The sequence below is a fragment of the Cygnus atratus genome, chromosome 17, assembly GCF_013377495.2.
Source record: "Cygnus atratus isolate AKBS03 ecotype Queensland, Australia chromosome 17, CAtr_DNAZoo_HiC_assembly, whole genome shotgun sequence".
Lineage (NCBI taxonomy): Eukaryota > Metazoa > Chordata > Aves > Anseriformes > Anatidae > Cygnus > Cygnus atratus.
The window spans coordinates 12,592,353-12,619,596 of record NC_066378.1 but is presented as its reverse complement, the minus strand read 5'-3'; the positions used below and the strand labels follow the sequence as shown (position 1 = coordinate 12,619,596).

The 27,244-nt window shown below is 46.2% G+C and overlaps 1 protein-coding gene across 3 annotated transcripts in view; it reads left to right on the top strand.

Annotated features, from left to right (window-relative positions):
- The window catches only part of KDM2B (lysine demethylase 2B), a 110,287-nt gene that overhangs the window by 64,787 nt on the left and 18,256 nt on the right, over positions 1-27,244 (top strand). For 2 of the 3 annotated variants that reach the window (XM_035564888.2, XM_035564887.2), the window contains 2 exons: positions 76-530; positions 8,248-8,334. In XM_035564888.2, coding sequence (XP_035420781.1) covers positions 76-530; positions 8,248-8,334 — 542 coding nt within the window. The remainder of the gene's footprint in view (positions 1-75; positions 531-8,247; positions 8,335-27,244) is intronic. The other variant, XM_035564886.2, reaches the window with a different exon arrangement.

The following is a 27,244-nucleotide window of genomic DNA, read 5'->3' as shown; positions in this document are numbered from 1 at the left end:
TGGCCCCAGTCATACACGTGTTTAAGTGCTAAACTATATTGGGTAAAGATTCAGCATTCTTTTTCTACCTTTCAGATGCAAGAAGAAAACACAGCATAGATAGCTACTCATCAGATTCGTGGTTAGACATGGATGAAGAATCTTGTGATGCCCATATCCAGGAGGAAAAGGATGACAGCTTGGATAAGAACTCCAAATCCCTGGTGGATGGCTCCTCCTCGCCCAACAGCACGCACTCAGAGGAAAAGGAGGGTGCAGGGAGAAAACAGAAAGCCACAGTAATGAGGTACCTAAAAAGAACTTTGTCTAATGAATCAGACGACAGTGTAAAATCAACGACCCCCACGGATTATCCCAAAACGCCAACGGGGTCTCCAGCTACAGAAGTTTCAACCAAATGGACTCACCTCACAGAATTTGAACTGAAGGGTTTAAAAGCCCTGGTGGAAAAGCTTGAATCTCTCCCAGAGAACAAGAAGTGTGTTCCAGAAGGCATCGAGGATCCGCAGGCTCTCCTGGAGGACATGAAGGTGGGTGTGATATCTTGCTGATCCACACAAACTGTATGCCGTGGGCAGGGCACAGGAGACAGCAGGAGGTCAGAAGGCAAAGTTCTGCAGTGTGTAGGGGTGGCAGCTTGTGTGGAGTGACCCCCTCGTGTCAGCCTGCTGTGCCGTGGTGAGGGAAATTATGCCTCTGACAAAAGCCATCTTTGCACTGGGGAGGCAGCTGTTTGCAGCCTGATTTAATTGATGCGGTCCTTTCTGACTGTCGCAGCTGTGCTCAGGGGCCAAAAGTTTACATCCTTTCATGGCTTAGCGCTTGTTATGGCCCGTGTGTAAATATTATACCTCAAGAAGTCTGTTTATATTTATAGTCTTAATCTGCTCCTTTTGCTCTAGTTTCTTTTCTGGAGTCTATCTAACTGACACGTACAAAATATGCGATTTTAATGCAGAAGATTATCTAATGTTTTCCGTTGCATTTTCTTTCCTTTTTTTTTCCCCACCTATTTCATTTTCTTTTCCTCCATTGCCCTCTATAGGTTGATAATTATTCTCCGCTGGTACAATTTGGAGGCGGTGTGAGGAGTGCATGCCCACTAGTGACACAGCTGCTGTTCAGATTTGTAGTGTACTGGAAGTGGTGCTTCATAGGAGGAATCTGTCCCTGTGTCCCTAAGACCAGCATAGCCTTGCTGCTTCTAATCTCTGATCTGCAGCATCCCTCTGAACTCCTTGGTTAGCTTTTCTGCATCTTGTTTTCACATTGTATAAAATAGGCATATTAATGTGTTTTTAAATAAAGCTGAGACCGGCATACTCGTCATTTGGCTTGTACTTGTTAAATAAGGCTAAAATTGTCCTCTAGTACAGGATAGATTTGATACCATGGAAATTTGGCCTGATTTGAAACTATTGGTATTAATTCATGATCTTGTGTTTGGACTGCTAGTTATGTGCTGCTGCTGCATAGGGTGTGATTCTTCAGCTGCGTGTGTTCTGTACGTGAGCTGTGTAAGCCAAAGTCTGAGGGAAAAATGCGTTTATACGGTAAAAGGGGAGCCTGTATTTTTTTAGTGCTGGTGCAACAGCTGCTTAGAAAAGGCTTCAAAGCCAGCTGAAGAAGGCTGTGCATACGCAACGTGCAGTGGAAGCCTATTCCGCAGTCTTGGAGCCTGGAAGTGTGATACGCGGCACTCGGTTTGGTAAACCACAAGAGCTCAGAAAGTCTCTTCTTGCAAAATCAGCTGCTTTGTGTATGAAAGTGGTGTGCCTGCCCACGGTCGTGGCACTAAGATTCACAGGCTTGCTTTGTGGTCAGTCATGTTCTAATCGGAAATCAAAATGAAATTTCACAACCAGGAGTTGAGTTTGGGGTGAAGGAGAAAGAATGGTAGCGTTACTTTTCCGAGCTTCAAGCACGGACCAAGTTCCACCTAAAAATAAACAGCCCCTTCTTGAAATCCCAGGAAGGGGTACAACATGATAGATGGTACAGATGTTCAGAGTGCGATCGTGCGTGCTCTTTTGATGACGTACCCCCATGCACTGTGACACATCTAACTAGAACCCGGCAAGATGCCATATGGGAGTCTGCTTTCAAGCACCGCCTAGGAGTAGTGCTGCTTTATCCCTCTCCAGAGCAGTGGCTTCACAAGCTATAGAGGTGGAGAACTTTGAGTGGACATTTAAGAAAAAGGTCCAAGTCATGTACTTTCAGTGATACCGTGCTTTAACCAGTATTAAGTGGGTATCTGCCAGCTTATTTCATTTGTCTTGGCAGAGTTGTGATCTTGATGTTCCATCTCCTTTGATAATTGCACAGAAAATTTCCTGCATCTAAACTTCCCTCCCCGTGCCAGCACACACTGTAACCATCACGATGTAGCCCAACATCTGGATCTTTATGGTTCCCTGCTGGTTCAAGAGCCCATGACCACATCTAAACATCATACATGCTGCAGAATTGTTTTCTCTGGAGTCACCTCTGTATGTTTGGCGAGCCTGGGACTGATTAGTCAGGGCAAGGCTCTCAAAAGGACGTTGACTGACAAACATTTTCTTGAACGGTGTCTAAAGAACTGTTAAAGAACTTTCTTTTCTTACCCGTCTTTGTACACAGTGGGCCCGCGTATACGACAGCCCTCAGTTTTCAGAGAATGAGAGTGAGTACAGCACAGTAAATAATGAACCCCCCCCCCCCCCCCCCCCCCCCCCCCGTCTGCTTCCTCCACAACTCCCCCTGCAGTTCCGTTGTCTCCTTGCTGGGTGCTATGAAAGATTTGGGGCAGTTTGGGTGAATTGTGCGCAGACCAGTGGTTGCCTGAGTTATGCTGCTTCTCGCGTCGGGACTGGAGTTCCCCACGCGGCCCTTCCCGTTGTTTGCCAGCAAGGTGTCTGAGAGAGCCGCCGCCAAGGCGCGTCTCATTGCCATCTCGTGCTGCGGCCCTGCAGGGACTGCTCTCTGTCACTGTGCCAGTTATGCCAGAAGATAAATAGTGGAGCCAGAGCATCCTATCTCCTTGTAATCCATGCGATACCGAAGCATGAAGTTAGTTTTATTAGGTTCGTTGGCTTTAATAAACAAAAACAAGCACTATCGGTGCATGTTTAGGGCTTCTACCTTCAAAGGATAGAGCTTACCGATGGAAAAGGTGCCAAGTGACTGATTTCAGCCCCTTGAGCATACCTCTAACATAATGGTCCTTGCAGGGTTACTGCGTTGCTCGGCGTGCAGAATGCGGCTGCTCAGCGTTTCGTTCTGTCCTTGCTGTGCAGGGTGTGCGAGGAACGGCACGCTGCTCAGACCCGCGGCTGAACACGGTGATACGAATGTTCCCTGGGGTTCTCAGTGGTGCTCATCACTGCAGTACTCGTGTGCTTCACAAGTGGTAATTGATGAGCTGTTGTTATCTCTGGTTCACAGGTAGGGAACCAACGTGCAAAGAGATTAAGATAAAAGTGACCATAATTTCGGATGGTGTTTTTACACGCCTCTGATGTGACTTTCAGAACAGTTAGCGTTATTTAAGAATGATATTTGCAGAAGATAATTTTAATGGTATTGAAACTGTAATTGCTTAACGTTTCTGCAGCATGGAAGTTCTGAGCTTTAGCATCCAGTTCCCAAGCCAGGCGTGAGAAGAGAAGGCACACACAATTCCTGACTGCCTGCGGAAACTTGATTTAAAAGGTTTGCTATGTGTCACATAGAGACATAATGGCAGAGGAAGAAATACAGTCCATTTTTCCAGGATGGTGTTTATCTCCTTGACCACAAAATCGTATTTCCTCTTACTTGGCTACCAGTTTTCCAACCTGAACAGAAAATGTGGGGATTTTGCTGATAGCAATAGCAGTAGAGTGAGCAGAAGCCTGGCACCTTTACCTCACCTCTGATGAATATCCAGAGCACCCGTCATGTGTGTGATTGAATGGAGGCTGAAATCCTGTAGAAAGAGCTTTGGCTTTGCAGATCCTGTGTGCTGGGACTGTATTCAGCTGTATTCATGAGGCTTGTGTCATGGGCAACCTGAATTTTGTGCACGTGATGTATTAATAATGCAGCCTATAAAAAGCACCCTTTTAGTGCTCCCGCTTGAGAGTTATTTTTAACAAATGTATAGCAAGAACATGCTCTGACAGAAAGTCGGTAAGTTTTTACTCTGCTTGGAAAGTCTTAAGCAAGTTTCTTTTTGAAGAAAATTAAACCCATGTTTATTGTAGTAGCTTTATTTCTTAATGAAATATGCTCAGGAACTTTTCTGTATGACGTGCAGGTCTTTGTGCCTCAGTAAGATAATTAACGTTTTCAGAAAACAGGACAAGGGTGGTTAAACTGGAGAAAGGAAACCATTTTATTCAGCTATGTGAAGTTTTACAGAACAACTCAGGGTAACTCGTAAAGAATTCATGCTTTGCTGTCTGAAGCAAGGGTACAGTAAAGGATGGGTGAGTGGATTACTGCTCTTGGTGGTAAATACAACTACAGCTATATGCAGCTATTTAATGTCAAGTAGGCGAGGCTCTCTGAAGTCAAGTAATTTATTTTCCTTATGAGAAGGGAGAGTGAAAACTAATCTAAGCCCGTGTAAATTCCTTACATGTCATCTAAGGTCCTAACTAACTGTGACTATCTAGTGGGGACCCAGCAATCCAGAAGTGTCCAGCTAATGCCTCTGCAGATTGAGATCCCATTTATCAGCATGATCGATGGAGTGCAGCAAGGCGAGGGAGGCTTATTTGTGGAGCACAGCACAGGCCTCGCTTGAGGAGCAGGTCAGTTCTTCCCTCAGCTCAAACAAGGAATTAAATAATTGTCGGCTGCAGCTCTGCTGTATGGGAATTGTGTCCCATGAGCCTTGTGTTCACCACCAAAGGAGCTTCTCACAGGCTCCAAGCAGCGATTACTGACAGCAACGTTCTCTCCCTAGCAGATGGCATCTGAACAATCGTCAGAGGAGATGCAGCATTGTCTGTGTCCAAATGTCTGTGGCTGGGCTCTGTGTGAGCGTGTACGTGCAGCACATGTGAGGGGAAATTGTTGCCCAGGTAAAACATCCCCTCCCTGAGGTGCTCAGCTGTCCCAAGTGGCAGAGGAACAGAAGGCTCGGCAGTGTAGCTGGTGGCAGGGTGAGCAGCCAGAAGATGCTCCAGCCATTGCTGCCACATCCCTGCTGCAGGTGTTACCTGTTGGAGGCACACGCAGCCTGCAGTCACACCTTGTTTTCCATCCATCCGTGCCCTGAAGTTGAGGTATGAAACAGCGCAACCATGCCTGCTCCCCGCCTTTCAATTTAAAAATGAAGTAGCAACTGAACAGTTAAAGTACTTACAGTGAACAGATGAGGAAGAGAAAAAAAATAACCGAGAAATAAATATTCTTAGATGGTGACCCTTGGGACTGGAAGAGTTTCATCATGCCACTTCTCCATTTCATGTTTAGCTGCCAAACGGTACGTCAGCCTGCTAAAGAAGCAATTGGGGTGGACTTAGGCATGAAGAAGCAAAGGGAGATGCAACCATCTTACACCCTGGTGTAGTGTGCGCACCCCACATCACAAGACAGGTAGAGCTGAGCAGTCTGCATCCCACATTAAACACTGCCAGTGATAGCTGTCTGCATGCAGGCTCTGATTTCAGCACACGGCGTTTCTGTTGTGTTACTAGGAGGATGGTAATTCCTTTGCTGATGTTGGGAAAGAGGATTGTGAGATCTGCCTCCTAATAATGCCACAGACCTTCCCCACTTCAAAGCAAAAATGCTGCTCTTCTTTCGAAGGGACTGTTGAAGTCCATTAGGGCAGAAGAAACTCAGTTTACAGAACAGAGTTTGTCAAATATCCGCAACTCCTTGGCAGCAGCAGCAGATTCTTGTGCAAGACAGATGATATCTACTGAAATATGTTCTTACTTTTTCTTGCCAAGAAATCTTACCCCATTCTCATTCTGATGGCAGAAAAACACTCCCTTTACTGAATGCATTTCAGGGGAGTCATTCCTTGCTGTGCTTGTGAAATTAATGGCTAAGCTGGATTCTTACATACTTACTCAGTTTCTTTCCTTCATACCTGCTGTTGTCACCACAGCCTTCAAGTGTAGTGAATCGGGCAGTCTTGTGCTGGATGAGCATCGTGTTGTTTGTCTAACTGAAGCCCCGTGGCTTTTCTTTATCTTCTTTTTTTGTTTTTCTTTTTTAGCAGGTGAAGTGTGCATCCCCCAGCCTGTTGTGTGCTGACATTTGGCACCAGTCAGTGCAGCTGTGGCTTGGTTATGGTTCTGCTGCTGAGACATCCGTTGTTTTCAGCTGGCCGATATGATAAACTGACAGAGTTTTAAATTTCTTCTTGGATAATATTTTCACGTGATACATACGATAAGAAGAAACCCTCGGTACCCTGCCAAGTTCCTGGAATATGCTCTGCTTGCTATTGAGCTTGGAGTTTCTGACAGTCATGAGTGGAAATGTTAAGGTTTTCTGTCTCGCAAACTTCCAAATTTAAGAGTAACAAAGTAAAGAGGGATTAATTTGTCCTTTGTTTATATGGCTCTCAAGCTGCCTTCTTGCTCTGGAGAATTTGGGCTTTGCTATAAAAACACCAAGCCCTCTCCATTTTTAGGACTGAAAACTGACTTCCAGAATGCGCTCACAGTTATCGTGGTGATTGCTGCCGCAATACAAAGGGGATGCGGGAATGGAGGTGCTCACTTAGCCTTGCTCTGCTTAGTCAGGAGTTAGTTAACTTGCCATTAATTAACTTGTCTGTAGCAGCTGGTAGCTTTTGGGGCTGGGTGTTTGCTGCCTGCCTGTGCTCCACATCAGGGACGCAAGCCTAGAGTCGGGTGCTGGTGCTTGGGCTGCTGGGGTCTGGCACGGGGCTGTCGTATGCCCAGCCTTAGGCAGACGATTACAGACAAATTCCGAATGTGTTTCCTATTAAAAATGCCTGTATTTTAAGCTCTTTTTGTATAGTGTGTGAAATTTCTAGTTATTAAATTAGAGAGTGCCGGCGGTAGTGGTGCTGAGAGGGCCTGGTGCCTGTTGCTGTCTAAGGTTTTTTCAAGAAGTCAGTATAATTGGGAGCAACGGTGTTGACTTTCATTGTCTGGGGTTATCTCCAAAATTCTTTACAAGGTAGTTTCCAACCTGCTGCCCTTGTTTGTGTAGTTGGAGCAATTTTTTCTTCCTTGACCTGTTGGTGCTTATTTGGGCCTCAGTTTTCAGCAGCTCAGCAGGATCCTCCTTGTCTGGGGTTTTTGTTTGTCGTTGTCTTCAGCTGCTGTACTCCACCTGAAGAGCTCTGTAGCGAGGTTAGTAAGTGTGTAGGGAGCCATGGAGAGCATGGATGATTCCCAGCTGCACCACCGAGTACACTTAAAAGGAGTCTTCCCCACCTCTGCCTTGGGTTGTACGGTGATGGGAGCAATTCTCAGCGGCCGAAGCTGCGTAAGGCAGCGCAACGCACTCGTGAGATGTCTGGGCCAGTGCTTCAAGGCAGAGGATTTGGTGGGGGCAGGAAGACCAATCTTTTCCCTTCATCCTGTGCCATCCCAAGTCAGATGGTTTCTCAGTGAATACTCAGGAAACTGAACGTCTTATCTGATCACGTGAAATGAATTAGGTTACAACAACTTGGCTTGCCCTTTGGTGCGGGAGGAGGGCCAGTGGAAATGACGGTGCTCCTCAATTGCCACACGCAGACGAGAGGTTGCGAGGCACCATGCGCTGTACCTTGACTTACCCAAATATTCAGGCATCCGAGGATTGCTCTAAACTGTGTCTGGTGCCCCGCAACTGCAGAAATAATGGTGGTAGAGCCGGGATCTTCCTGGGTCTTTTGAAGACTCGCTTAGGAGAAAAGATGTTGGTTGTGGTGGTTGCTTGGGTTTTAGTGAGGTAGAGTTAAAATGGAGAGGTAGTGGTTGGTATTACCAGTGGAAAGCACGTGTGGTGTCTCTTGGATACGTTGATTTTAAAGAAATCTGTAATATTTGAGGTGGTTCGTTGATTGGTTTCGCTGTCTGTTGTGCTGCAAGAAACTGCACTTTTGGCATTGTAACAACGTGTGAGTTTTGTTGTGAATCGGAAGCTCTGAAGCAAAATTAGCTCGCAGAGGTGTAACGAGTCAGCAGGGATCACGTCAGTCTTTTTCATCAGGGTAGGTGTTGTGTTCTGTACGTCTCTGCGCTCGTCAGCTGGAAAAAATATTTCTCTGGTTAATAAAGACCTTTTCGTTCGCAACAGAACATACTGAAGGAACATGCTGATGATGACCAAAATCTTGCCATTTCGGGTGTCCCTGTGGTCAGCTGGCCCAAGAAGACCCCAAAGGTAATGAGACACAATTCACAATTACTTACTAATCGTTGCCAGATCCTGGTGTTTTCTAGCTGTAATCTGACAAGTGGTTTCTGTGATACTTTGGCAGCAGCTAGCGCTTTTAACACAAAAGTTATTTTTAATAGTTTTATGACTGCGTGTTGAAGCAGAACACAAAAAGGTGCCTCAGTAGGGAGAAATTAGTAGGGTTTCTATTTAAAAAAGAATTTGTTTGCGCCTTACTTACCAGTATAAAACTTTGATATGTCTTAGTCATTTACTAATCATAGTTAAATTTGAAAAATGTTGATGCAACATTTTGTGTAAATTTAAATGCTGCGTAAATCCTACAGACTGATCACTTAGCAAATACTTTGATCTGGATGAGAGGATGTTTTTTGTCTCATACTACAGAGAATTTTTCTCATACACATCTTCCACTAACTTTGGAGGTTTTTTTGTCTCTGTACCTTCATTTTTGTTCCTATGTATGGGAGTAATTCTCTTCTCTTTGCAGAAGATCAGGGAGGTTTGCTTCATTATTGCTTATGAAGAGTTTGAAATAATTAACTAAAGAATAATGTCAAAAGGCTGAATGTTATTTATAACAGTGGTATGTTTACCACACTCCAGTTATTCAGCGTGCTGTAAAAGCAGCTTTGCTTATTTGGATGATGTCTCATCGCTTCTATTTTTACTGTCCTTTTTCACTGAATTAGTTTTGTAATACATAATTTCTCTAGAAATCCTGAAAGGGTCAGTCAACTTTAATCAGGCTTCTATCTGAAAATCTGTTGTTATTATCATTGTAAATAACTTTCAAATAATTAACTGTGAGTGAATTATTTTCCCTGTTCTCTCTTTGCTGGTGTACTTGCTGTGGCTCTTTATATAGTCACTTGTAGCCATGAGAGTTTGCTGGTTTCAGATGGGGAGTAGGAGACCATGGACTTCAGCAGCTGCTAGGGAAAAGTGGAGCAAAGGGAGCATGAGATCCTGCTTCTGCCTTATTTCTGGCTTTTAGCTGGGCGCATTTCAGATAAGGCACAGCTTGCTAAATGTGTATTTCCCTTTTACATTGTAATAGATCTGTAGGAGCATGCATTGTGTTTAAAACATTGAGTTGTTTAAAAACAACGATTTGTTTAAAAACCTTGAGAGGAATAGATGTCAGATGCTCCACTCCACTGCTTTGATAGCTGCTGTTCATTCACCAGCCAAGTATACTTTAAACATCAAATTAAAAAAAAATAAATCTCTGGGACCAGAGGAAAACTGGTGTGTGAAATTTATAAAGCAAAACTAAGGAACAATTGACTCGTGCTGAATTTTTTGAGCTTGTGGTACAAGTAAGGATCTTAATATTTGGAGTTTTTTTCATAAGCTTTGGTGTTTGTTCATGTTCTTGTTCACTTTATTTTGGAATCCTTGATGGATGTCTCACTTCTTATATTTTATTTCTGTGCATTGGCAACATAACTAACTGTAAAAGATTCTGAGATTGTTTTTTGTGATTTTAATCTCATTCCTTTTTGCAAAATCCATCTTGCTGCCTGCAAATTTGTGTATGTATATTTGTATTTTTTAACTTTCTGGTGCTTATTTTCCATCAGCCCTTTTGAAAGCAGACATTTTTAAAGGCATCATTCCTAGTGCTAAGTTATAATAACAAACAATTCTACACATCACACAAATAAGAGGAAAACTTTATAGAAAGTCAGAGTTTAGCTTGAAATTTGCAAATAAAAAACATTTATTTACCATAGTATTCATACTTACTTTGCTCGATCAGTAATCAGCTGGCATTATGCTTAACTTGAAAGGTACACACAGATATGGCTGAATGTTCTGCAAAAGGAGTTTGTTGTTTGTTGGACTCGCTTTTGATGCACAAATGTGTGCATCACCTTTCGTACCACAGCTATTTCCCTCCTCTGGAAACAGAGGCCAAGTGAGCAGGCTCCGAGGACGTGTCTTAGTGTTGCATCTTTGGGCCCCAAATTAAAGTATGTTGGAAAGACAATGTAAGGGAAATTTGTATAAAAGCAATGGTGTAAGTGGTTAAGCTTCATTATTTCTCCTTTGTTCCTTGTAAATCCTGATAATGAAATAGAAGATTTGACAGAGAAGAAACCCCTAAGGGAGGGGGAAACTCCCTTTAAAATTGGATTGTAGCTGGTGGAGCAGGTCTCCATGGCTGGAAGATTCCACAAACACTGAACACAAGGCAGGGGAGTAACGCCCTGCAGTAATTTTGCTTCTGTAGTGTTGCTCTTATAGTGTATAAGAGAAATGCCAAATATTTAAGAGTGCCTTTCTGGAGATACTGATGCGTAAAGCGGGCGGCAGATAGGATACAGCACGGTACTGGCTTCTGTGGGGCTGGTAAGAAGATGTAGCTGGTGCACCAGCTTCCAGGGAAAGGAGAATTGTCTGATTCAAAGTCCTTAAAGTAAAAGAAAGGAAATGGAATTCAGAAAGAGGAGGCAATAAACGAAAAACGTGTCTCTTACTTTTCCCAAGAGAAGCCTCCAGAAGAGATTTAGAAAGACAAGAGCAGCAGATGGAGAAGGAAGAATAAAGCCGGCACTAAATGCCAAAACATTTCAAAGAAAATGGAAATGACTGTAAAGAAAGGAAGGGAAGAGGCTAGAAACAGCAAGAGAGCAGGATGAGGAGAGAAACAAGTATGGAAAAGAGATGGAACAAGGAAAATGTAGAGCAGAGGTAGAAAACTCTTACTAAGGTAAGAGAATCCCCAAAGAAGGAAGGGACAGCAAACAACATAACTATGTGAATAGCCCACGTTGTGAAAGGGCTTGTTAGGTATGTTGACTTGCTTCTGAAAGAACATGCCTCTAATAATCGGAGTGATTTTAGAAGGAGCAAATAATATTTCTATTTAGAATTGACTCACAGGTTCTTTTTACACATCGTTAATGTGAGTGCCAACAGTGTGCACGGTTCTATGCTGCAAAATGGTTGTTTGAAGACTGTGAAATTCCAGGCTGTAGGAAAGAAACGTTCACTCACCTTGAATCACAGCTCAGAGTGGACAGGGCAGTGGGCAAGACACTCAGCTAAGTCCCATCCGTGTGCTGTGCTCCCCTCGTGCCGCGTCGCTCACGTCTACCCTTTCTAAAGGCATTTGGGGCCGTCCTGTTTTTCTGCAGCTCTCAAAAACTTTGTTCACTGAGAAAAGAGACAGAAGTATCGGTCAGATGTTTTGGTGAGGAGATGAAACAAGTAGGTGACATCTGATGATCTTATGTGCGGAAGGGGAGGCAAAGGTCCATGTTCTGTTCCCAGCTCTGCTGCAGCCTTCTTGGGTTGCATGTGGCGAGTGGCACCTCTCCACTCCCAGAGCTCGTTCCTAGTAGATGCTGCTGCTACTTCACATCCTGGGTTGTGAAGTGAAATTACTGTTTGTAAAGATCTGTGAAACCTTCAGCAGAAAGTTTGGTAGCAAACCATTTCATCTGCACAGGGATTAGGGCTAATGGCTTATTAAAGGAGCTCGTAGTATGGCCCAAGCAGAAACCATGTATTTTTTTCAAACCATTTCCTATTTCTGGAAGACAACAGTCAACTACAGTAGCACGTAATTACACTCTGTGGCAGTGCTTTCAGTTTTTATTGTGATAAAGATCTTTAGTTGTCTATGAAGAGTGGCTGTAAAGAAGTAAAACGTGTTTGGACTCTTGCTCTGTGAAGAGTCAGAAATGCAGACTGCACCAGATTCTCATCTCTTTTACCTGGCATAAACCTAAAGCCATTGCATTTGTAATGATAGCAAGTGTCCAAATATGTATAGGTCTGGCTGTGAGCAGGAGATGAAGCTGTAATTTTCAGTGGCTGGTTAACAATACTGGAAAACGTGGCTGGTTTTCTGACCTCCCTGCTCATACACTTCTTCTGTGTAATTGTTACCTCTTGATTTTAAGAGAAGATACTTGAAAAGTATCATAGAACAATGATAATATCCCTATTTAAAGGAGTACTATTAATTAGTAAATGCTACAAATTGAAATTTTAATTAAACTATGTTTTTTTGTTTTTTTTTAACACCCTTCCCTGCAATTGCAATGCAAAATAATGTTCATAGCTATGTATTGGTGTGTGAGAATCAGGAAGAAAAAGTGATTTAAACAAAATGGTTGAGGAAGCACTGACCTGGACATACTCAGTCAGACCAGACGGTCTTTGTAGCGCGGTGTCCTGCTTCGACAGTGGCCAGTCACAGCTGTTAGAAGGGCTGTAAGAACAGAGCAGTCTTTCCTTTGCTTAACTTCACAGTTAAGCTAGAAGGTCGTATCATCAGCTTTGTTTTGCTGTTCCTTGGTAGATACTTTTTTCCTGTGAATTTACTTAATAATTTGTGGAACCTGTTGATCTTTCTGCTAGCCATAGCATCCTGTAACAGTGACCCCACCGTTTGATAAAGTTCTGTGTAGAAAAGCAGAATAACAAACTGAAAAACACCAGTAACTTCAATGTCTTCTGGTACACGAACCATACCATATGTTTGATCATTTCTATCACTCTATTCTAGTTCCACTACAGGTGGTTTTGAGATGAGGGCTGATATGGGACTCCAGAACCACATATAGTGTTCAAGATGTGATGTTTAAGAGAGGAGACTAGAAGAGCATGTCTTGTTCAGCATGGCATAACAAAGTTGAAGGGGGAGATGATTGCTATGTGTAAGTACTTCAGGGAATATAAATACCAGGGGAGGAGAAGAGTTATTTAAGTTAGCGGACAATGTTGGCATGAGAACAAGTGAGTATAAACACACCATAAATAAACTTAGTCTGGAAATAAGGTTTCTGATCACTGCTCATAGCCTAAAGTAAATAGCATGCATGTATACAACAGACAAAAAAAGTAGACTGGTGATGAAAAGGGTGTTAGATTCTTCAGAATAACTTGTATTTTAAATAATAAAAGGCAGTGATAGTCTGTCCGGATCTGGATCCCATAATGGTCCTTTGGCACATGTGTCTGCTGCCATTTTCTAGCAAGGAAACTTCTTTCTTCTTGGTATTTCACATGAATAATGCTGGGAAGGGAAGATGATCTACCAGTTTCTAATAATAGAGCATCTTTATGCATGGCTCCAGTTTTATGAACATATATGTAACTTTGTGCATGGCATCAAATGCTAGAAAGAGTATTTAAATGGTCTAAGAATTAATAAAATTTGAATGTATGTAGAAATTAGAAAGAAAAATAGCACAAATTCAAGAGGTTGGGTAAACTTGAAAAAAAACTTAGCTGTGGTTAGCACCACTGTGATTTTTCAGAAGTGTTGAGCATTGTTTTACATCAGGTTTTCTTTCAATTCAGAGGAAGAGGTGCTAGGTGGACAAAGAATGTTCTTGAAAACCTTTGAATAAAAACTTCTAGTTTTTCATTGCTTGCTTACTAAGAATTCCTACCATAGCTACTGCTAGGCCAGCTCCACCCAGAGCAGCAAGAGCGCTGAGGTACTAGCTCCAGCAATTAGTGTTTTAACCGGAGTAGTGTCTGAAGCAGATCTGAGCACGTATAAATGGCACAGCATCAAAACAGCATCAGTTTCAGGAGCCTGCCCGGTGGCTACCACCAGGAAAGCTACATTCCTAGTAGCAGCAGCAGGAAACCTGTGCCAAATTCCCTAGGACAGAGCAGCCCTTGGAGAGCCATTCGGGGTACTTCCTGTGAGAATATGAACATGTTAGAAAGCAAAAACTGACAATTAAAAGCAAGCATGGAAAGACAGACTGATTTCTTAGTTTAGTATTTATAGTGTAGGAAAATAGCTAGGAAGGGGGAGGGAAAAAAAAAAAAAAGGCAGAAGGACACCAAAATAATTCTGTGTAATTTTGTTGGACTTTGTGTTTTTCTGGTTGTGATTCAAATCAAGTTTTACATCAGTCAGTCCAGTTCCACAGGAGCAAGAAAACTGGGATTTAAGCTGTCACATTTTGTCCTTTCCAGGCACCAGTTTAAAGGTGTTTGAAGTGATCTCACAGCAGTGCTTCAGCTCTGCTAGGTGTCAACAACAGATACAAATGCCCATAGTCTGCAAGATTTGCAGACACAAATCTGTGTGTATTGTGAATCCTATTTGTTGATTTGTTGAAAGTACTGATTATAAAGTTCATCATCTACTGCAAATCAGACATTTCTTGATAGTTATCAGATGCTAATATTTTTTTCTGCCAGAAAGTAACTTAAGTACAAAAGAAAATCAAGATTAAAATCAATTTAAATTTGTTTTTCTCTTTGCTGATTTCAATTGTGATTGGAATCAGTGATTTAAATAATTTTTAGTAATTTCTGTTCTTTTACACTGTAGGAATAGCAGTTGCCATGTGGTAGGAGAGCCCTGGAGTGTATTCAGATGGGTACCCCAGTTCTGGCTCCCGACAAATCCATTAAGAAACAAAACCACATAGCTGAGGTTTGGGGGATTTTTTTTAAGGGGACTTCCCACAGTAGCTGCACATATACAAAACGAAGCCCTTTCCTTGCTAAGTACACTTGGGAGCAGGAAGAAACCTGACGCACCAGATCTGAAGACTTCTTCAGGTTCTGCACAAAGGAGTAAGAGTTGCTGAAGCTACTGGGAGCTTCTGTCAAATGTCTGCTTTCCTGGGGCAGCGCTGGTGAGGAAGGCAGCTCCTTGCCTGGCTTGTTTATTTTTCTGAGCACTGCTTCAGTCTCTCCCAAACATTAGTTCTCGAGACAAATTCATTTCTGTGGGAACTCCACGCAGGCCAGAGGAGTTTCAGGGTTTGGTATGTGTATCATACATAATATCCCCAAAGAGCTTCGCTTATATTGCCTCAGCATTCTTCTAAAAGCTTTGCCTGGTGACTTGACAGATTATTTCTCACCTCAAGAGGCTGTACTTGAAATATTGTGTCCCTTCAGGGAGTAATTATAAATAGCAAGGACTTGAATGAGCACCTTCTTAATCTTCCATCTTTGACTTAATATTTTGCCTTCTTATCAACTCTCAGCCACTTGCTTTGAAATTTGACCGATGCCTTTATGTGATTAATACATCAAACAGGTAAATTAGAGCCATTTTGGCTCTGAGTAGAAATTTGAACAGATTGGAAAAAATGAGCAGACATCTCTATTTTCAAACTGTTGTGCTCCAGGTATCATAGTAGAAGATTTATGTGTTCTTCCCATTGTCATTCTTCCAACATATGCAAGAATATTCAGTAACATCAATTTTTTCCAACTAAGGTCTTGACTGCCATTTTTCAAGATTGCCACTTTCTCTTTATTTCATGGCAGTAAAAGTGCTGATGAAAAAAATACGTTAGTCCTAAGACCTTTTGTGAATGTGGTGCATGTGAGATGGGTTGATGGCTCTCAGATTTTATCACCAGGAGCTGGACTACATGCCTTGCCGAGTTGGCCAACAGAACCAAACAAAAAGCTAAGATTTGAATCTGATTAAGTATTTGAGCATCCTTAGGCTCTCCCCCACCCCGACATTAAAACCATTCAAGCTTTGAGTTACGTATCTGAGATTTAATAGTTTTGTTTCTGGATCGAAGCACATTGGCAGAGCAATGTGGAAGGCGTTTGTCATTCCACGGTACGTGCTGCGCAATTATGGACATTAATCCTGCATGCACTTTTCAGAACAAAATTGAATTGTATGTTCTGTCCCTGAGAAGATGGCTTCCTTTTAGTTCCATAGCACACTGAAATTAAAGTCTGCTGAGAATATAAATGAGGTCTTGTTTCAACTTTATGACTTTCCTGCGGGCACTGGTAGACCAGATCTAAGAGGCACAGAACCGCTCTCCTTTTTGAAAATTAGCAAATCTAACAAAAGAAATAGAGAAGGCCTGATAAAAGCAAAGCAGCTTTGAGACATAGTTAAGCGTGTTTTGCTTGTTTTTGTCCTGCATGTTTCCCTACAAATCCAAATAGAGGCTGTAGGTGACAGCTGAGCACCTGAGCTCTCGTGAGGAAAAACATACTTGAGCTCTTTCTTTGCTTACATTTCAGTGTACTGTTTGTTTGCCTCTAAATGTTTGGGTTTGGTCTCAAGGTTTGAGAGCTGCTGCCAGACATCGGACACAACTGATTGTCTCAGCGGGAGCGTTTTGTGCTATGTGTTGAGAGTGCAGAGCCACTTAAAGGAAAGCAGGTTACATATTCTGGTTAATCCACTCGTTTAGCTAGGAGCCACATCTATTTGCATGTTCCTCAACAGCGTGGCAGTCATTTCTTACCTTCTTTTGAGCCTACTTCACTAGTTTTTGCATCTACTGGCAGAACATGGCTCTTGGAGATGAGCCCGCCGTGATATAAGGATTTGTGGAAGAAGGAAGCATGGCAGGATTTCCCTCACTTCCCAGCAGATAGTCCCCATCATGCCACGGCTCTTCCTGTAAACTTGTACATCTGGATCTCAGGCACTGTTGAGTTTGTTGGTACCTCTCCATTTCCACAAATGTGATGCTGTGAAGATAGAAGACCTCAGTTTTGTATCAGCAGGTTCCCAAGACGTGGAGCTTTTGCCTCATGTGGCAGATGAACTTGCTGTTTCAGCACGCTTTCTGTGGTCTTACTATATTTTTAAGATGACGGGATGGCTTTTCTTTAAACAAGGCTTCTGAGAAAGACTGAGTGAGTTGCCACCAGCACATTCTGTCTGGGCTCCTGTTGTTTCGAGCGCTGCTCCTCAGCTACACTGTAATAGCCCAAGGTTTTCAGCCTTCAAGAGTCATACAGCCCGTGCCTTCTCTGCTTCTCGTGTGTTGGATACTGACTAGGTAGAAAGTACGTGCGGGAGGCATTATGTGGAGGGAGCAATCAATATATTATTTCATCTTGAGTTACTTTATTTGATCTAAGGTTGATCAATTGGATGGTTTATTAAAGAGATTGCAATGGATACTCAGTGTATCTGATGACTACTCTTATGTCATAGTTCAGATAAAATAAATAGTGGGAAGTAGTAAGATCAAGACACTAGATGGATATTTGAAGACAAAAGGTTGCCAGATTGTTTCTGACAGTGCTGAGAATATGACTGAAATATTGGCCAGAACTCTTGAGAAAAGTGTTACGAAATTTGCCCAGGCCCAACAGTTAGGATCATACATCATACGAATGGACACTTGCACCAAAATAATGATCCTTAGAAAGCTATTGGGTAACTTTCTTATTCTGATACAGGTCAAGAAGCTGACTCATAAGCATCTCAATGGGTTTGCTTTTCAAAAACATACGTGCTGGCCTACAGAAGGCAGCACAAGCTCAAATCGCAAGATCTTTTTTTCCAAGAACTTGCATATAAACCAATTTTGCATGTGCTTTTTTTCCCCCAAACTGTTTTCTCTTAAATATTTTTTCTACTATCAGCAAAATACAATATTCTATAAAGATACATAAGAAGCTTCAAAGGAAGGTTCAAATAAAAGGTATATTTATTTGTATTTATTAAAAACTTTTTCACCTCAACTTGGGAATCGTAGAATCATAAACTTCAGCGTGTAATACAAAAGCATGAGTGCTGTTTAGCACTGAGCACTGATAGCAACAGCTGAAATCTGTTGGTACTAGAGATGCTGGAGAGCAAGCACATACAGTGTAGGTTGTAGTCCGTCCGTCTGTCCCCATCTTGGTTTTACTAAAGGGTATTTGCATGAGAATGAAATCTGGTTGTTTGGCACTCACCTCCTCCTGCTGTTTATTCTTCACTTGAGGTTATTGCCTCAGTTTGTGACAACGTAATTGGTTTTTGTGGAGATGGTGGTATTGATGAGACTTATATGGGACTTCAGGAGAGATGCAATCAATGCAACAGTTCAGAATAGGAAGTACCGTCTGTTTTCATGCAGTTTTCATTAAGGCTAGTTCAGTGGTTCAGTCTAGGATGTTATTTATTTCTTATTACATCACGCAAATTACATCATACAAAGCTGAAGTATGGACACAGTTATGCCAATACGAGCATGGCTAGGGTCAGTAGTGCTTGTTCTGTTTTCTGAACTGCTGTAAAGTGTAGCGGGATAGTGAAATGTGCACTGCTAGAACAGTTCGCACAAGGCTTGCTCACTGTTTGTTGTAATTTAGCATTGTCCAGAGTAGACGAGCCGAAAGGATCAAGCTGGAAAATGCTCTTTTAATAGTTCTGTGTATTAAATATATCTTTGAATGCTTAGCTGATCTTGTACAAGATTAGATTTTCAGAGAGCAATTACAATCGGAAAAGTTCATTTTGTTGTAGTGTTTTCCCCCCCCACTGATTCCCAATTTGCTATTTTATATCATATCCCATCCGATTTCTTTTTTTATTAAATGCCAGCTCTGCAAAGTTTACCTAGCATTTGAAAATCACTCCGAGATCTTCTTGGCGCGTGCATCTTCAGTGGTTAACGCAGGCCTCGTAATTAGAGCTAATTTGTCAGTTGTGTTGCTGTTGTAAGTGGCAGACTGGAACACGCTCGCGGGTGGCTGAGGAGCGCGGCTCGATGTGGGTTACTGAGGGCAGCGACCTGCTGCAGCCCAGGTGGGCTAACGCGAGTATCACCAGTGCTGGGGCTTGTCGCAGATGAGAGCAGGAGGATCTATGTCATGATTTAATTTGCTGTGAATGACATTTCACCGTGGTGTGACCGGTGGATTGTCCTTAGGGGACGTCACGAGTTTTTATTTTTTATTGTTTTATTTTTGTTTTTATTTTATTTTATTTTATTTTATTTATTTTTTCTCCCGTCTGGATTGTGGAGCCAAACGTGGAGCGGGGAGCCTGCTGTGGAACCTGAGCCTGGGCTGGAGGCTCTGCCTGCCCCGGGCAGGTGTGGGACCCAGCATATCCTTCCCGATGTTATCTGTTCTCCTGCCCCTGCTGGAGGCCGACCGCTCGAACCACAAACACCGCGGTGAGCGTGTCGGTTATCCTCGCTTCGTATTTTTAAGCTCTCCTTTGTAGGCCTCTAGCGGGAAACGCATCCCCCCCTTCCCTCTCTCCTCCAGAAAATGTTGGATTCTGATACTACCTTGTGCTTCTGAAAGCCAAGGCCTTAGGCACATGCCTTGCGTGCCTCAGCTTTCATCTGCTCCCGCTCTGGGTTGTGTACGAGCACAGTGGGGGAGAGAGAAACCTGAGGAGACAGGCTGAACGTAGCCCATGGTACGCTGGAGAGCCGCACCATGCGCTGCACATAAAGGCCTCACTTCTGGCATCGCGGCGAGCAGGGTTTGAGAGAATACCACCACTTACCCATAATGTAAGCTTGATTTGGCAAGAGGACAGATGTGCAAACAAGAAATGGATATTTAATGTATGCACAATAAGGAAAGGATGTAATTACGCCAATCGCTTGGCTTTTCCAGCAGTCACCTGTAACTGTGTTTAAAGCTGGGCTGAACTTTGTTGCTTAAAGCTGGGAGGTGAGGCTCTGGGGGGCCAGAGCGTCGCAAAGGCACAAGGCAGCATCGCCACTCGTGTGCCAGCTCCTGCCTGTTGCTGCCTCTTCTGCCGGGCCACCGCCGGGCTGGTGTGGCCACGTGGTGATGGAGACCAGGGAACCGAGCCGAAACTAGTTTGGCGAAAACCCTGCCGCGAAGACCATTAGATCTGCTGCTTTATGGCTTCTCGGTTGCTCAGCACATGCAAATATTTAATCTCATGTTTAATTCTGTGTTGTGGGCGTAGGAGCCAGAGGCAAAATCCTAACAACTTGAATGGAAGCGGGACTTCCCCTGAAAGCAGCAGGCCCACCAATGCAATGGGAAATTCAATTCTCAGCGCTCTACTTCAGGCCTGCGTGCCCTGACCCCCAGCAGCACGCTTTCGAGGATGCCTCCTGCGTCCGAGGCGCTGCCCCTCGGGGCCCTGTGGCTCCCCAGCAGCTCCCGGCCGTGCCCCTCTCACCCCCCAGCGGGGCTTTTTCCCCCCGGGCCCCTCCGAGCGGTGCAGGGCCAGGGGTGCAGGGCAGCATCCCCGGCATCCCAGCGCCGGGGGGTGCCCGGAGCCGAGCCGGGCGTTACGAGCGCGTCTCCTTTGTCTCCCTCAGCCCGTGCAGCGCCGCGCACCCCGCCCGGCCCGGCCCGGCACACCCAGGCAGGCCCCGGGCGGGCGGGCCCCGCTGCCCCGGGGGGGGAGCCGAGGGGTGCCGGGGGTGCCCCCGCCGCTGTCCCCGCAGGCCGGCTTTGTGCGAGCGGGCCGCGATTGGCCGTGCCGCCAGGGCCAGCCCCTTCCTGGCTGCCTGGCATGAATATGCACGGCCCCCCTTCCTCCTCCTCCTCCTCCTCCTCCTCCTCCTGCATGTGTGTGTGTGTGTGCGGGGAGCGGGGCTCCGCCAGCAGCGCCGCTCCAGCCATGTCAGCTCGGCTCCGCCTGGGCCCACCATGAGCCATGGCCATGTCTGCGAGCGCCGACGAGGAGGACTACGAGTCGGAGCCGGAGCCCGAGCCCGAACCGGGGCCGGAGCCGGGGCCGGAGCCGGAGCAGGTCCGGGGCGGGCGGCGAAGTTTGCAGCGGGAAGGGAGGGGAGGAGGAGGCCGGGCCGGGCCGGGGAACAATGTGGGGCCGGCAGCGGGCCCGGCTCGGCTCGGCACGGCCCCGGGCACCCGGCGGCGGCTCCGGGCGTGGCGGCGGCCCCGGGAGGAGCCGGAGCGGGAGCCCCCGGCGGGGCCGGGCCGGGCCGCGGGGCAGCTCCGAGAGGGCCCCGCGCCCCGCTCCGCCGGGGAGCGCGCACCCGGGGGGGGGGCTACAGCTTCCAGCACCCGATCGAGCCTATTCGGAGCTTATTTCGTTATTATTTTTCCTCACGAAGCGCCTCAAATCGCCGAGAGGGCTGCGCGACTTCGGGAGGGAGCGTGGTGCTGAGCCCGGTTACCTGGCCGCGGTTCCAGGCAGAGCCTCCTCTCTCCGTTCCCAGGGATGGGGAATAAAGGGAAGGATGCGTGGTAAAATGAAAAGAGAACTTTTATTACTTCTCCCAGGGTTTATTCTCTGAAGGATTCCCTTTCCCTTTGGGGGGAAGGAGAATAAACTTTTTGGATTTATGAAGTAATCTGTGAAAAATAATCCGGAACATGTGTTCTAGATTGCGCCTTTTACTCTCTAAGAACTGCCTAAGCGATTGAAAATGCACCAGGAATAGGATTAAACATGTGTACACAATTTAAACACAAACTCGCTATTTTTGTTCGTAACTCAAGGTGTTTTGCTCTTTGAAACGACCTCATAATTCGCTTTTAGAGACAAGTTGGTACGTAGGCCGGGCGTTGAGTCTGCCCTCTGAAACCCATCTCATCCCTAAGAGCTTTACTGTGCTTTTCTTTATAATTTCCCCAAGAAAGCAGGGCTGCAGGAGTTGGGCCCGGGGGACAGCGGTGTGCCCCGGGTGCTCCCCGCGGTGGTAGATCCAGCATGGAAGCACCAAGAGAGACGGGGCTGCGCTGCCTGGCCTGGGGTAGCGACCGCCCAGGAACCTCAGCCGGGTCTTGGAGGAGTAACTTTATCAAGCCTTTGCTTAATTCTGTGGGTGGTGCGAGTGTGCAGGCCTGCGCCACTGCTCCCTTCGCTGCTCGCCTCCCAGACCCAGCAGGTGAAGCATCTCGGCCCCCTTCCTTTTCTCTTTGCCCCACGCCAGGCCTCTCCCGTTTGCTTCCCGGTCTGGGTGCGATCGCTGCGTGCTTTTGGTGAGGAGCCGATAGTCGGGAGCGGGGTGGTCTCCGCTATGTCGTACCTGTGAGATAGCTGCTGGAGGTGTCTCCAGGTGCTTTGTTTCCTCTAAAACCTGAGGCTTGGCAGAATTTCTGTATCTTAACAGTTCATAATAAAAACTAACGTGAGAGAGCCACCAGCCTTTGTGTGGAATCTCTCCCCCTGTGCCACGGGGACGGTGCCTGGCACGTAGCAGGTGAAACCGCAACTCTGCGGGTGTAGGCGAATGGCACGGCTCCTGTGTGAGGGTAGCGCGGTGGTTTTCATCAGTCAGTTTCTTCTGATGTTGGCCTTCAGCCTCTCCCCTTACCTTAGTCCATGTCTGAACTAAGCAGGTAAAGCCCGCTGTGTTCTCCAGCAGGAGCGCAGATAGGATTTACCACGCTAAGGTGGCAGCCGATGCCAGCAGCGGGGCTCGGAAAGGTGCGTGCCGGGCGTGTGTCCTGCCTGCGAGGGGGAAGAAGCGCGATGGTTTTTGTTGGGCCAACCCCCATGGTTGGTCCCACAAAAGTTGCGTGCGTAACCGGGCTGTGAAAAACGCTCCTGGGCGGCGGTAGCAGAATTTCTTCCAAAGATGAGAAGCTACGTTTGTGTGATGTGCCCTAGCTCTGTGTAGCTTCCTGGTGCTTTTCTTTCTAAGAGCTCCTACTTTGGATGCAGCTTATCTACAAACGCGTATTTTTGCCAATGTGTCTTATTCCACCCTCCAGGCCTAACTTCTGCCTCCTCACCACCAGAGGGAAATAAATGGGGGTGCTTGCTTTGGCACTGACGTGCCGGCTTATCATGCCCTGCACAACGTCGCTACGTTGGCAGAAGAGCTGGTGGAGTGTTACTTACGTGCAGATGAACCTGCAAGGTAGAAACTTTGCCGTTTGGTTGGGAACGAAAAAGTTCCCCTGGTTTCCCTTACCCCTGACGTGCCCCTTACTGGTGGGCTTGGGCCAAAACCTGTCCTGCCAGGCACCTCCACCTGGCAGGAACGTACGGGTGATGTGACCATCGCCACCAGCAGAAAACGGAGATCTCCTGAGTTGGCACGTGTACGCTTTTGGGCAGACAGGCTGTAGTCAGATGCATTGAGCCTGTGGCGTTGGCTTGTGCTCTTCACTTTGTGTGGCTTTTAAGGATGTTACTGGCCATCAGCCTGATTTTTGCTGTCTTAAACTAGCTTCCTCCTCGTCACCACCGAATGCCTGCAGCCACATCATCCTGCCCTTTCTTCCTCCTTCCTCTGGCTAGGGTCTCTGGTAATGGTTGAAGAGATTGCATCGGGATGCAGTGCCTTACAGAGGTCTGCGCACAGGACTGGTGCCCCTCAAGCCCCAGGTCCTCCTCTCGGAGCTGATATTGTTGTGTGGATTCGGTCGAACTCCCGCGATCAGCATAACTGGAATCTGCCCTGTGCTACAGCAGGAAACCATCCCGGTCTTGCGAGCGGAAGGGATACGTTTATGTGGCACAGCACCTTGGAGCAGTGAAAACCACAGCTGTAAGATGTCTGTTCTTGGAGAGATTTACGCAGTGGGATACGTAAGCTGTTCAGATCATACTTGGTTAGGAAGTGAAGTGCTTCGGGGTCTCAGAAGGGCACTGCACGTGCCCTTGGATGTTTCTGGAGGCGCTCAGGCTGAAGTCGTGGTGCGGTGCTGCTGGCAGCAGCAGGCAGGTTGCTGAAGCTGGGTGGTGGAGCAGGACCCATGCCCACTTGCAGAAGAGCTTATTTCTGGGCTACAGGCTTTGTCAGCCTTGCTTTTAGGGCAGGCCGGGACTCCTCCCGGACTGGCTCGTGCTGTCAGCTGATGTTCCTCTCCAGAGCAGAGGCGTTTGTATGCAAAATTGCCTGGTGACAACTCCAGCAGAGCCCGGTCAGCCTTGGGATAGCAGTTGGGGCACATCAGCACCCACTTAGCGATGCATTTACAGCTGATAGCTCTTGAAGGGCTGTCTCCAAAGTTTGATTTGGTATTTTTTGCTAATCTGAGATCTTTTGAGCTATTCTTTGCAGCTGTGAAGGTCAGAAGCGTGTTGCTGTAAACACCAAAGCTTGATTCTGTAGCAGTAAGCTGTGCTCTTAGAGCCTCTGCTGGCTCTGGTCCTGGTTTTGGTCCTGAGTGGGCGCTCAGAGCTGCTGCGAAGGTGGCTGGCTTTTCAGTGACTGTGGAGCAGGGAGGTGACAGCTGATGAAAGTGTCTTAAAGTACCTGTAAGCAAGCAGTGAAAACTTGCAGCAGCTAAATGCTTGCCCAGAGCCAAGGTAAATGCGTGCTCAGGGGCTGTGACTCTTCTAGGTAGCATTTACTTTTTTTTAAAGGAGTTGGAAGTGTGATACCTCGTCTTATTCCCAGATTCAGGCAGCCTTATTGAAAGACTTCAATCACTGGTGACCTCTTTCCCCACCCAGTCTGCTAATTGTTGTCTGCTTGGGGCGCTGTTGGATTTGGTGGGGTTTGTAGGAGCTCAGCGCTCATGAAAATCGGTTTGCAGATTTGTCCCCTTCCTCCTCCTCCTCCAAGGAGCAAGAGGGCGATCCCAAATTCATGGCTTTGGAGTTCGGAGTGTATTACATCCGATGGCCAAAATTTGCTCCCAGTACCCAGCTGCCGTAAGGGTCATGCTGTGTCTGGTGCAGGAGCAAGCTCTTAGCATTTAAATTTTGGTTGGTGTGGCTACCTTTGTGTGCTGCATAGCGGTAGCGTGGGGGGAAAAGCCAGCAGAATGCCCTGTTAACACCTCTTGTTTCAGAGGGCAGTGCAAGTCCACCAGCTTTCTGTGGAGGTGCCAGAGAACACACGGGATCGCTTTTGGTAGCAGTTCAGGCAGCTCTGTCTTGACCCTCTGGTGTTTGGTGTACAAATAGGGAAAAAAATCTGTTCAAATTTGGTGGAAGCCTTCTCTTTGGGGCAGCTGACGGCGGTGGCCGCCTGCCGCTTGCCCCATGTTCACGGGACAGCACCGCGGAGTCATCCTGGGGGGGTGCTGAGTCTCACAGGGCAGCCCCTGAGAAGGAAATCTCCACCAGGTTAACTGCCAGGGCTGCTGTGCTGTGAGCCTGCAGGCTGAGCTGGAGGTCCTGCAGCATCTCTTCCCTAGCACCGACCTGGAATTCATCTGGCTGGCAGCCACGTGCTAAGTAAACCCCAAGTCATGTTGGAGGCTCCTTCTACCCCCTTGAATCCCAGCACCTTTCTGGGAGACCAACCCACAGGCCAGATTTTCTTCTGTTGAGGTTTATAAAGTGACCGCATTCAAGCCCCTTGAAACTGGATACGAGTGGGAATTCCTGCCGGGCCTCTCCAGCCTTGATGGCGGGGATTGGGACGTCCTGGTAGGAAACGGGGGAGGATCGAGCCTGGTGGGTTGGTGAGTGAGCACAAACCCAGCTGGTCCAGTTGCTTGGGTTTCCTAAAGAGCAGTGAAGAGGGCTGGGCATAGATCCGTTACGTTCTGTGAGGTCAGAGCTCTGCGTGGCTGCTTTCCGCTCCACGGTGGTGATTTACGAGGAAATCTGAGTTGTGTGGTGTGCTCTGGCTTCCCACTTGTTCTTACAGCTTCACCTGCCTGCCTCTTTCTTTTATTTTTATTTTTTAGTCAGGATTCTCGGTTTCTGCCTTCAGCGATGCCTTTCCACCACTCGAACCTTTCCGGTGTCCTTGTGTTCAAGACACAGTCACCAGAACTGGGGCTTGGCTCGTGCCACTGTGGCAAAATCAGGAGCTGCCTTTGGGCTGGGAAAAGCACCGAGTTTTCATTTTCCTTGAGAGAGATTGCCTTTAAAAGAAGACCATTCTGACTGCATTGTAACTGCTGTTTGCCCTCTTAAAAAACTCAATCGTGTTCAAACCTAGTGGGAAGGAGCCGGGCTAACGCAGAACCTTCCATGTGCTGTCGGCAGACGGGAGCTGCCCGGGTTGTTGAATGAATTTCAGTTTAACTTACTCCCTTTGGTTCGTTTTTCTCATTTCCTTTGCTGGTGGAAGGAGGCTGTAATAGAGAGAGTGGAGGGGTGATTCATGCTGAGGAAGGAAATTATCTCTTATCTAGGTGCTAAGCCAGTCCTGCCAGAGCCGACTTTAGCCTTGAGAGGCTGCAATGTTGGTCTAAAAGGCAAATATTTATTCTTTAGAGTGTCTGAAATTGATCTGAAAGCTGTGTCTAGCACAGTTTCCGATGGGAAGCTACACCTCTCTGCGTTCACAGAGCACAGCGGGATTCAGCTTGCGAGTAGAACAGAAACCGCTGTGGAGGAGCGTAATTAAAAACTCGCAGGAATCCGTGTAACGTCGTCAGCTGAGTAATGCTTTCTCCCAAAAAATGCTTTTCTCACCTCGGTTGTGATAGTGGGTCTGTGGGAGAGGAAGCAGAGAGGTCCAGCTCCTTGCTCTCTGCTCTCCCAGTACCGGGGCTCCTGGGCTGGGGGCTCTTAGAGTACCAGTGCTCTGCTGCATCCTAAATCACTGGGGGCTTGCTGGGACAGATGGGAGGAAGGTCAAATGCTCACCCACTTGCCTTTTTTTCAGGGTTACTATATAGTAGGACACTTGGAAGCTTTTGCAGTACCAAGCCGAACGTGTCCGTAGCCCTTTCTTTTAAAAGCTGCGGTGGAAATTGTGCGTGGCTTTCTGTAGCCAACCTCCTGCCTTGGTGACTGCCCAGAATTCAGCACAAACAGAAAGTGAAACTGGTTAGTCTGGCCTCTCTGTGCTGAGGGGCACAGAAAGTGGCGAAGTTGTACAAATACTAAACCAGATGAGCTCTGCAGTCCTGTTAGTGTCATCTTTATGGTGAAAGCTGTCAGGGGTAAGAATGAGCCACGCCAATCGGTGTGTAATTACCCCGTACGATGACGCTGTACTTAGCGACGTCTGGCTTGAGCTCTGTGTTCTTGTGCTGAACAGGGAGTTTCTCATTAGAATGTGGAATTCAGATATCCGGAGCGACTATGTTGAAGTTAACCTCATCATTTAAAATCTTTTAATGTTCCTTTAGCTTCTGCCTCAAAGGTCATTGAAATCTAGACCCGGGATGCCCTTTTTAGCCTCTGCACAGCATCAGTTAGTGTTCTGGTTTTGAGTACTTGTTATGTTGGATAGGAGGGGAGCTACTTTGGAAGGGTTTTTGCAGTATTTGTGGTTTATTTCCTGTTATATCACTTGGCAGCAGTTTGTGCTTTTCTTTTACGGAGATTGCTGTGACTTGAGCCATTGTTGCTGAACGTTTC